General features: G+C 35.6%; 1 protein-coding gene across 2 annotated transcripts; it reads right to left on the reverse strand.

The window, feature by feature from the left end:
• Positions 1-362: 362 nt before the first annotated feature.
• Positions 363-7,306, reverse strand: ccn4b (cellular communication network factor 4b). 2 transcript variants are annotated; one of them, XM_073925345.1, is made up of 5 exons: positions 6,971-7,306; positions 5,442-5,695; positions 4,556-4,813; positions 3,455-3,642; positions 363-1,417 (listed from the first exon to the last, which is right to left on the reverse strand). In XM_073925345.1, the coding sequence occupies exons 2-5, from the start codon at positions 5,554-5,556 to the stop codon at positions 1,118-1,120; spliced, it is 861 nt and encodes a 286-aa protein (XP_073781446.1). In that variant the 5' UTR covers positions 5,557-5,695; positions 6,971-7,306; the 3' UTR covers positions 363-1,117.
• Between the last annotated feature and the right edge of the window lie 3,699 nt (positions 7,307-11,005).

Consider the following 11,005-nt stretch of genomic DNA (forward strand, 5'->3'; position numbering starts at 1 on the left):
TAGCAGTTAAAATAGGAGCTCATCTATGGGACAAATTCTAGACTACTGTCAGGTCTTTCAAACCACCCAAACCCCTCCAGGCTATGGGCCTGTAGGCTTTATAATATGATTGTCAAAAATCCAAACTTGTATGAATTTGTAGACAATGTAATTTGTATATAGCCATTTATAAGCTTTCTGAATAGGTTTTCTTTTCTAGTCCCCTCAAAAGACTGTATGACATTATTTCTGGTTCAATTTCATGATTATGTTTTTTTTTTTTGTATTTTTAGTCTTGCTTTAAGAGGTTCTTTAGTCTCAAAATTTTTTTGACAACACTTTGTTGAGCAAAATCTGCATGTCGAACAAAGACATTCACTCAATTTTTAATAGAATTTAGATTTATTGACCTGTTTGTATTTTTTATATTTTTTATTTTTTGTAATACATTTAGAATAATGGTATATGTTTAGCAGTCAAAATAGGACAAATGAGCTTATGTGAGTCTTTCGAACCACCTGAACCTCCCATGGCTATGGACCTGGATAAGGAAATGTCTTTTTATCAGAAAAGATACATTTCTTGCATATTTCTAGAATTAAACATCAACAGTGATGACAAAATAAACATCTGAACCATAAAAATATATCAGACATTTCTCTTGTATGTGTATTTCAGAATGCTACATAAATACATTTTAAAACACCCTTTGAACTAAATTATATATATATTTAGAATGCATGATTTATATTCCTTTAAGGAGAATTCCTTTTATCGTTGAACACAACATACATTTGTAAAAACAAACAAATTCTTTGGGACTTGGCACGTCTGTAGCAGGAAGTCTACAAAACATCTTAAATTCAATACTTCTCAAACTTAACATTAGTCTTCTCTTATGCATGCATTCGAATCCTCTTTTACCATACAAACGTTCCCTTACAAGTTTTCTCAATATGAGTAACTGTGCTGATGTTTATTCATAAATCATCTGAAATGATTTCTAATCAACATTGAATAATCCTTTTTCCGTACCATCAACTAGAGTATCCCAATTAGTGTCACTGATACTTTTCATGGACTCCAAATGTGAGCACAAGGATCCCGTATAAAGATATAGCACTTGGCTCTTTGTAAACTAGTTAACAATCTCATTAAACTCATAGTACTGCTCCAGATCTGCAAAGATATCGTTTGGATTTCTGCAGGAGAGGTTGCAGAAGCAGGCGTTGATCCACATGTATTTCCATGTGAGAAGTGCTCCATCTGGACACTCAAACTCCACCTCGATGGTCTTGGACTTGTAGGGGATGCAGCAGCGCTCATCAGTACAGACACCACAGTATTTGGGCCAATAAGGCTTCTTGCTGACACAGCCTGAGATGGTGAAGTTCTGAAACTCTGGCTCACGATAGATATTCAGGCATTTTTTACCCGGCTGAGTAAGAGATAGGACAGAAAGTCAAACATTAAATCAATAAATCAATCAATAATTCTGTCTATCATAACTGTCAATTGTTTATATATGTGTCTATATATCATACATTGTATGTTTGCCCATCTGTGTGTCTATCTGTCATCTATGTATCTTTTTGTCTTCCTGTCTAGATTTGACATTTGACTGCCAAACCATAAATCATCTGTACACAGGTCTGTCTGCCAATTGTCTATATGTCTACGTCTATATATTTGACTGTGTCCCAACTTTATGTTGTTCAGCCTATTTATCATCTGCATACTTGCCAGTCTTTCTGTCCATCTATTGCCTGTATGTATGTACATATGCATATCTATCTTTCTGTATGCCTACATATTAACTATCTGTCTGCCCATCTATTACATGTATAAACATCTGTCTGTCTGTCGTCTATATCACTGCAAAAAATGCTTTTCTTAGAGGTTTTGTCTTGTTTTTTTGTGGTCCAAATATCTAAAAATTCTTAAATCAAGAAGCATTTTCAAAAAAATATATAGTAAAAATATATAAAAAACCAACAACAAAACAAAAACAAAACAACAGTCTTGTTTCCAGAAATAATATGTCAAAATTAAATTAGCTGTTGCGTAAAACAAGCAAAATAATAATAATAATAAAATAATATACCATATGGGTTCAAGGCAAAAGGCTTTTGCTTACTGCATTGGCAGATTATTTGGTTTGTGTTAAGAAAAAACTCAATTCATTTTGACATAATATTTCTGAAAACAAGACGATACCTTTTGCATGTCTAGAAAATGCTTCTTGATTTAAGAAATTTTAAATATTTGGACTAGAAAGAGTAACAAAACCATTTTTGCAGTGTATTCACTCATCGGCCACTTTATTAGGTATACCTGTCCAACTGCTTCATTGCAAATTTCTAATCAGTCAATCACATGGCAGCAACTTAATGCATTTAGACATGTAGACATGGTCAAGATGATCTGCTGCAGTTCAAACCGAGCATGAGAATGGGGAAGAAAGGTCATTTAAGTGACTTTAAAGGTTGCATGGTTGTTGGTGCCAGACGAGCTGGTCTATGTGTATCAGAAACTGCTGATCTACTCGGATTTTCACACACAACCATCTCTAGGGTTTACAGAGAACCACACCAAGTGACACTCCTGTCAGCTAAGAACAGGAAACTGAGGTGATAATTTTCACAGGGTTGGCCAATAGAAGTTAGACAATAGAAGATTGAAAAACGTTGCCTGGTCTAATGAGTCTCGATTTCTGCTGCGACATTCCGATGGTAGGGTCAGAATTTGGCATCAGCAACATGACAGCATGGATCCATCCTGCATTGTATCAATGGTTCCGGCTGCTGGTGGTGGTGTAATGGTGTGGAGGATATTTTCTTGGCACACTTTGGGCCCATTAGTACCAACTGAGCATTGCGTCAATCAATGCAACAGCCTGCCTGAGTATAGTTGTTAACCATGTCCATCTCTTTATGACCAGAGTGTACTCTTCTTCTGATGGCTACTTCCAGCAAGATAACGCAGCATGTCATGAAGCACGAATCATCTCAGACTGCTTTCTTGAACATGATAATGAGTTCACTGTACTCAAATGGCCTCCACAGTCACCAGATCCCAATCCAATAGGTGGATGTTATGGAACGGGAGATTCACATAATGGATGTGCAGCAGACAATTCTGCAGCAACTGCATGATGCTATCATGTCAATATGGACCAAAATCTCTGAGGATTTTTAGTACCTTGTTGAATCTATGCCACAAAGGATTAAGGCAGTTCTGAAGGCAAAAGGGGGTCCACTCCAGTACTAGCAAGGTTTACCTAATAAAGTAGCCAGTAAGTGTATATACTGTATGTATATCAATTGATGTATTTATCTGTCTGACTGCCTATTTACTGTCTGCATATCTGTCTGTCTGCCAATCAGTTGTCTAAATACATGTCCGTCCGTGCATTGTCCATAGTTGAGTGAATTCAATACAACAGAAATAAACAACAGCAAAATGAATTCCTCACTCTGAAGTGCTTGGTGATGTCCACCTCACAGGGTCGGAGGTTACACAGTCGAGACTCTTTCTCCATCACACAGCCAGCATTTTCATTAGAGATGCGCAGCGAAATGCCCCGTCCACAGGTCTTTGAGCAGGGACTCCATGGGGTCGTCTGGGCAATGCAGTTGTTATGCCAAATATCATTAGTGGAGACTGAAAAAGACAACAAGAAACAGCATGAGATTCCTCTGGTAAAACAATATACAGTGAGGGAAATAAGTATTGAACACATCACCATTTTTCTCACAAAACATGTTTTTAAATGTGCTGAAATCTTTACCAAACTTTGGCAACAATCAAAGAAATCCATATATGCAAAGAAAACAAAACTAATGAGTTTACAAATGAGGTTATTTGTCATATAATGAAATGTCGCAGGGAAAAATGATTAAACATGTGAAGAAAGGAAGGTGTAGAAAGGCAGTAAAGACAGACAGCAGCTGAAATATCTCAGTTTTTCAGCAACCCTCTGCCTTTTATCATTATAAATGAATATTAGCTGCTTCAATCCAACATCTACATAATCAGGATGATGAAGATAAAACCAAGCAGAACATTTCAGCAAGACAACGATGAAAAACGCAGCCAAGGAAACAAATGCTTTCAGAGAAAAAAATCTAGCTGTAGAATGGCCCAGCCAATCACCTGACCTGAATCCAATATAAAATACAAACTAATGATTATATTTGATAGACGAGACCCACAGAACTATCTAGATTTTTACCCTGTTTAAATCTGTGAAAAAAAATTACACCTTAGCAATGCATTTGACTTTATCCTCCACATGAGAGGCATCTTTAAGCTGCCATCACCAAAAAAGACTTTTATATAGAGTATTATATATTTTTCAGTAGTTCAGTACTTTCTCCTTGCATCATTTCATTGTTATTACACATAACTAATTTTATTTTTTTATTTTTATGTTTGTATTGTTTGGGTTTTTACCAAATTCTGCTTCAATTCCATGTCCTTTAGAAATATTATTCCCGGGAAAAAAACATGAAGTGTTCAATACTTATTTCCGCCATTGTAAGTGCCTCACAGCAAACAATCAATACCAGCTCACCTTCCGCGGGGGCATGTCTGGGGTTGGTCTTTCGTGGTTTACGAGACTCTTCGCAGATCCATTTTTCGCAGCATTGGCCTGGGATCTTTACTCGTTTGGGAGACTGACACCAAACTCGTGGTGGCAACGAATCAGTGCACAGAGGCACACATCCAATTGCCCCATTTACACACAGACAGCGGTATTTACAATTGGGCTGGAAGCTTTGGCCATTACGGTAAATCACGCCATTATACTCGCAGCCTGTGCCCATAACATCTGAAACACACAAGAAAATTTTTGCCATTGGATTTTGCATTGAAATTATTTGTACTAAAAGGCGTATATTTAAACTGTATACATTTATATTGTATTCATAGTACATTTAAATTTGAAATACTGAGGGGTCCAGAAGTCCAAGAACACACTGAAAACCATGATTTGTTTTATCTAATTTACAAAAAGATTTATGCTAGAAAAAACAAACATTTAATTTTCATTTAATACATTTTTACAGCATATAAATAATTAATTTAATACACTTTTATAAAAAGTTCTTGTTTTAAATCAAATGGAGAATGAATTTAATTATTATTTGCCAAAATCCTGCCCTGTATAATTATATTGTCTACATATAAATAAACGCTAAATTGACATTTGCTTTAGTTGCTTACGTGTGCAATTAGATGTAGTATTTATCCAACTATATTTGTAATTCCATATTTTATATGCAGTGGTATTTTACAGTATTTAAAGGATTTAATATAAAGTCAAAGTGAATCTTTCTTAATTATAACTATTTTACTGTAGACTTCAGCTAATCCACATTCAGCCATTTCATATAAAACAGAGTGGAGCTATAAAGAATATGCAGGGTCACTTACATGCGCACACTCCTTTTTCGTACCTCGGCTTGTCAGCGCTGTAGTCACAGTAAAGTCCTTTATGATAGTCACAGATATCTCTCTCATTACAGGTCTCTCCTGCCTGCTTGGCACAAGCCTTGCAGCAGTCACATCCATCCATTAACAGACTAACGCCATGTGGGCAAACAAGGGCACTCTTGGGACACTTACAGGGCCATTTACAGTATCGATTTCGGTTATAAGGGTCCAATTCTGTGGTCATAGGAGGAGAGTCTGTGGAGTTGTGGAAACTGGCCTGTGTGGAAGAGAGGAGACAAACCTGTCATGTTTTAGCCACTTTGGGGCGATAGAGAGTTTTATTTGCAATTATTTTGAATCTGGACCTTTTAAACAGGTCTCTAAGAACTTCATAGCAGAGGATACAATAGATTAGTTTCTTAACAAGACAGAATCTGAAATTATAATGAATACCACTCTTCATGTTTAAACACGTCGTCTTAAGCATCCAAAAGCCGTCACTGGACGATAGAGACTTTTAGAATACAGTAAATGACCATTCAAATCAAGTTATAAAAGCAAATAAAAAAATACCCCTTGTATAATCACAAGTTCACAACTATTCAATTTTAAGCATTTTGCAAATACCTAGTTTCAGAGACAATATTTTCTTTTATAAATAGTTCCAAAACAAAGACTGAGCAGAATATATGCGTCTCAAGCTGTGGCGCTTTGTTCATTAATTTCTTTGAGTTAATGATTCAATAATCCAGACAAATCACTAACTTTATTTCTATACGATCATTAAGACAGATGGTGCATTTGAAAACGGATACTTACCAACTCCACAATATGTACACTATGGCATACAAGTATTCAAGGAATAGTTCACCCTAAAATGAAAATTTACTCACAATTAACAAATTCTTAAGTTGTTCCAACAAACAGTTTCTTTTTTTCTGATGATCCAGTTGGAAAAACGAATATGGAAGCTAATGGCTATGTTTTCAATGTTCTTTAGTATATCTTCTTTTTGAATCAACATAATAAATAAATTCAAACAAGCTTAGAAATTGCTGACAGAATTCTGATATTTGGGTGAACTATCCCTTTAATCTCTTGGTTCAGTTTGAATTCTCAGAACTTGTTCCTTCTCCCACACCAATCGATAATTCCAGATAAAATGAAAAACCTTAAGTGGAACTCAAAGGGATTGTAGAAAATATTAAGTAACATAGGCTACTACAGCAATAATTTTCAATGTGTTAAAGAGTAACTATAAGCATAAACTTTAAAAGCACATGATCCTGTCACATGACCAATTATTAGCTGTACTGTCATAATGATCAAACACTAGATTTTGGATAAGATTTAGTTAATTTCTACATGCATTAGAGATCTGTAATTAACCAGAGACATTGACGTGTATGCGCTATTGAAACCCAAGAGCTCTTGCGTTTTAATAAGCAATATAGGCTATTTTATTAAACTGAGGTACAGAACCGCAGCTTTATGCCTTCTTAAACACGCTGGCTACTGCATAAAATCAATAAACAGTATGATAAAACCTCACCTGGTGCAAACTGGATGTCAAAAGAATCCACGACAGGAGTCTCCACATTACTAAATTCCTGAGAGAAATGCATTGAAACAAGAAATGTAGTTTGCTACAGGTACAATCCACAAGCGGTCGTCGCTGAGACACGCGCGGATCTGCGGCTGAGCAGCACTCCGCTCTGCTTTACGTCAGTCTGTCTGTGTGTGTCTGTCAGATGCTGGAAGAGGGAGTTTGCTGGAAGTTTTCCCTCAGTTCAACCTTCAAGAGGGGAGGAATAAAACATCCAGAGGCAGATTTTGTAATTTAGGGGCCCTAAACAATTTCATCACGCCCAACGGTCTTAAAATGACCGTGTTAACTTTTATTTCATAAATATAATAAATAGCCTATGTATTTTATAGATTTGACTGCTGGACTGCATAATTGGGGATTTTTGGGGCACAAATGATTTGAGACAAATTTGTGCAGATGTAATAACATTTTAATTCAGAATATTATTAATACATTATTAATACATTACATTGTTATAATAATATTATATAATTATATAATATATCAACACAATCTCACGGCAATTCGTAACTTTTTCATTTAGTGGCTAATTCGTATGAATTCGTACGATCTAATTCGTACAATTTAGTACGATTTGCTCATCCCCCAATGACGGTTGGGGTTAGGGGTGGGGTCAGGTGCCACGCCTCCTTTTTAAAATCGTGCCATTTCGTACGACTGAACTCGTACGAATTCGTACGAATTAGCCACTAAACTGGCAAAACGTAAAATGCTTACGTTTTCTCGTGAGATCAGGCTGAATATATATATATATATATATATATCTTCTTCTTTGGCCTTAGTCCCACATGGTTGCGGGGTCGGCTCTTTGGAAATAAGCCATTTTAGACTTGTCCATATGATAACCCTCATAACCCTCATGTCACCCTCATACACTAAGGACAATTTAGCCCAATTCACCTGCAGCATGTCTTTGGACTGTGGGGCAAACCAGAGCACCCAGAGGAAACCCACGTGAACGCAGTTAGAACATGCAAACTCCTCACAGAAATGAGGTTCGAAACTGAGCCGAGGTTCGAACCAGCAACCTTCTTGCTGTGAGGCGACAGCACTACCTACTGCGCCACTGCTTCGCCCCGCCCCTGCTTTGCCCATATTTAGTTAATTTAAACTTGTTTGTTTGACTCTCACCAAACAAAATATGACAGAAAACATTGTAATATAGTTTATAGGTATAATCTATACTTCCTTATACTTATACTTCTATACTTCAAATTTCCTAGGGCCCAAGCGGCTGCTTACCTCGATTATTGTTTAAATCCGGCCCTGAAAACATCTGGATTATTTAGAAAGCGAACCTTTTCACAGCAGTTTTATATAATAACATAGTAATTCATGTTCAAAATGACTAATATTTAGATTTGTAATGTCTTAATTATATGTTGACATCGGCATAATTATGGTATGACATGAAATCTAAGTAAAGCTATTCATTCTGAGGCTGAACTTACCAATCAGAGGAGGTAACCAGCAGACCGTCTACTAGAGTAATTTAGACATGATTTTTGTTTTGTTGGTTTAATTTAGCAGCATAAAATAAAAATAAAAACAATATTAGACTACAAAAATAGTTACAGCATGAAAGATGTGCAGGAGAGAACTGAAATCTTGGACTTTTCTGAGACAGCAAATTTTATAAATTGTAAAAAAAAGTAAATGGCATTACTATATTCTGTAAAAAATATACATTTTAACACCATATTTTAAATGTGAAAATACTGTGAAATACTGTCAAATTTCAGTTTTGCAAATAAAAACATGAATTAAAAATGGTACAGAAAAAAAAAATCAGTAGTCTGATGCATGAAAATCAATGCATGAATCTGAAAGAAACAACATTGCTTCACTTATGAAAAATATAGTACACGTTGTGTTGTAGTACAGCTAAAAAAATAAATAAAAAAAAACTGCAACCGTAATCATAATACCAAAATCTAGGGAGACCCGCCGAAGGGACGTGATAGTGGGGAAAAAAATGGGTGGAAGAAAAAAAAAATGGCCAGAGAAAAAAAAAACTGAGTGATAGAAAGATATATATTTTTTAAGGTTTTGTGTTCCCTCGCAAAACTGTTGTTTGACAAACACTTCCTATTCACTTCATACATGTCAACCCGTTTTTGCCGGGATTCTCCCGTATTTTACCATTCTATCCCGCTATCATCCTATCATTAAGTATTTTCCCATATTTTTAATCTTGAAAGCACTTTGAAATTAATATAAAAATGTCTGCATTCACTTTCTTTCCATTAAAGCTGTGGGTCGATCATCGCCCTTCATATGCAACCTCTGAATCAGTAAACGCATAAGCGCTGACGGACAGACCTGTTTCGTATGATAAACTGATCCCAGATCAGCTTCTGTACACGCCATTTAAAATATTAATAAAATAATAATTTCAATGTGCTTTCAAGATTAAAAATATGGGAAAATATGGAAAAATACTTATTACTTAAGGATTATAGTGGGACAGAATGGTAAAATACGTGAGAATCCTGGCAAAAACGGGAGGGTTGACTTGTATGAAGTGAACAGGAAGTGTTTGTCAAACAACGGTTTTGTGAGGTTTTTTTTTCCTTCTACCCATTTTTTTCCCCACCATCACATCCCTACAGGGTCTCCGTAACAATCTATTATCTTTTATGAAACTTTTAATTCTGGTGTCAGAGACGATGAGCATCACTGTGAGTCTTTAAATATGAAATATAAATAGATGCCACATTAAAAAAGCCAATTCCATGTTTTTCCAAGTACTAATATGAACATTGCAATCTGGATTTCAAAACATTTCTCATCTTTTTAGTTGGGTTTGATGCTATTTCAAACAATAAGGAAACTGTTCATCTCTAATATGAATGAATAATGATTTAGGTATAAAAATAAAAAATGAGAAGAAGCTATAATAATGCAATAAAATCAATTTGGTGCATAGTTAAAATATTTTTAAGAGGAGCAGGATAGCCTTTCACTTTTTTGTGACATGTTTATATTTTACCAAAACCCTGAAGTATGTGCTTGGTCGGAGTTGAGGCTTCCAGTGTTTACAAATGGAGTCTGACAGCTGGAAGCCTGCCACTGATGCCCGAAACAGAGAAACGGTACAAATTCTGAATTAATCCACTACACCGCAGACTAAGAAGAAAAATCAGTGGAAAACATTTAATCTTTGAGCCCCTAATATGCAATTTTGCCTCATAGTGCATGTGGAAGTGATTAAAAAAGTATCTCACGTTTCGTGAAAATGCCCTGATGTTGACTTCATTCATTCGGCTGAACATAATTGAAAGTGTCCAGACAGCTGGAAGAGAACAGTCTAGACACAGAGGAAAGGCTTCTTATAATCTCCAGGAATAAAGTGATAATTAGGATCTCAGAATAGCCCTCAGCCAGTGGCACACGAGCCGGTTGCGGCATCTGGAAACTTGCAGAAAGTGAAATGGTCAGGATTACTCATACTGTACGTCTTCATAGCACTTTGGTCAGGACTTATTCTACGTGACTGTATGACGGCTTCATTTTAATGCTAAACTACCCAATTAATGATCAACAATGATATTTTGGATGTGTTCATACTTTCAATTTGATGATCATGTACAGTAGGCATAACATTTGGTCAAGGCCAAGACAATGATATTTAGACCTGGATCACTTATGTTCACCTGGTTTAAATGACAGATTTCCACAAAACTCAGTATTCCACGCAATCTCAATAACAAAAATAAACTATTGTGAAACAACTGCATTTCCTTTAACCACTGTTATGTGACAAAACACTTTTTTTCACCATCATTTCCACTATTTTACTTCTCTTTTTCATTTTTTTTAAAACCTGTTTTAACACATTTTAATCTGTTTTTAATCATTTTTATTCTTTGTTGTTTTTATTTTCTCATAATTGTCTCCTTTATTCCTGTTTATGTAAAGCACTTAGAATTACCATTGTGTGTGAAATGAGCTATATAAATAAACTTGCCTTGCCTT

The sequence above is a fragment of the Danio rerio genome, chromosome 16, assembly GCF_049306965.1.
Source record: "Danio rerio strain Tuebingen ecotype United States chromosome 16, GRCz12tu, whole genome shotgun sequence".
NCBI classification, from domain to species: Eukaryota; Metazoa; Chordata; class Actinopteri; order Cypriniformes; family Danionidae; genus Danio; species Danio rerio.

What these genes read in the sequence shown, in the direction of transcription:
- ccn4b (XM_073925345.1), bottom strand. Translation starts at nt 5,556, where the DNA reads ATGGATGTGACTGCTGCAAGGCTTGTGCCAAGCAGGCAGGAGAGACCT. An exon ending in TACAGCGCTGACAAGCCGAG is followed by an intron (nt 4,814 to 5,441) that starts GTACGAAAAAGG and finishes TGTGTGTTTCAG; the next exon opens with ATGTTATGGGCACAGGCTGC. An exon ending in CAGACATGCCCCCGCGGAAG is followed by an intron (nt 3,643 to 4,555) that starts GTGAGCTGGTAT and finishes TGTCTTTTTCAG; the next exon opens with TCTCCACTAATGATATTTGG.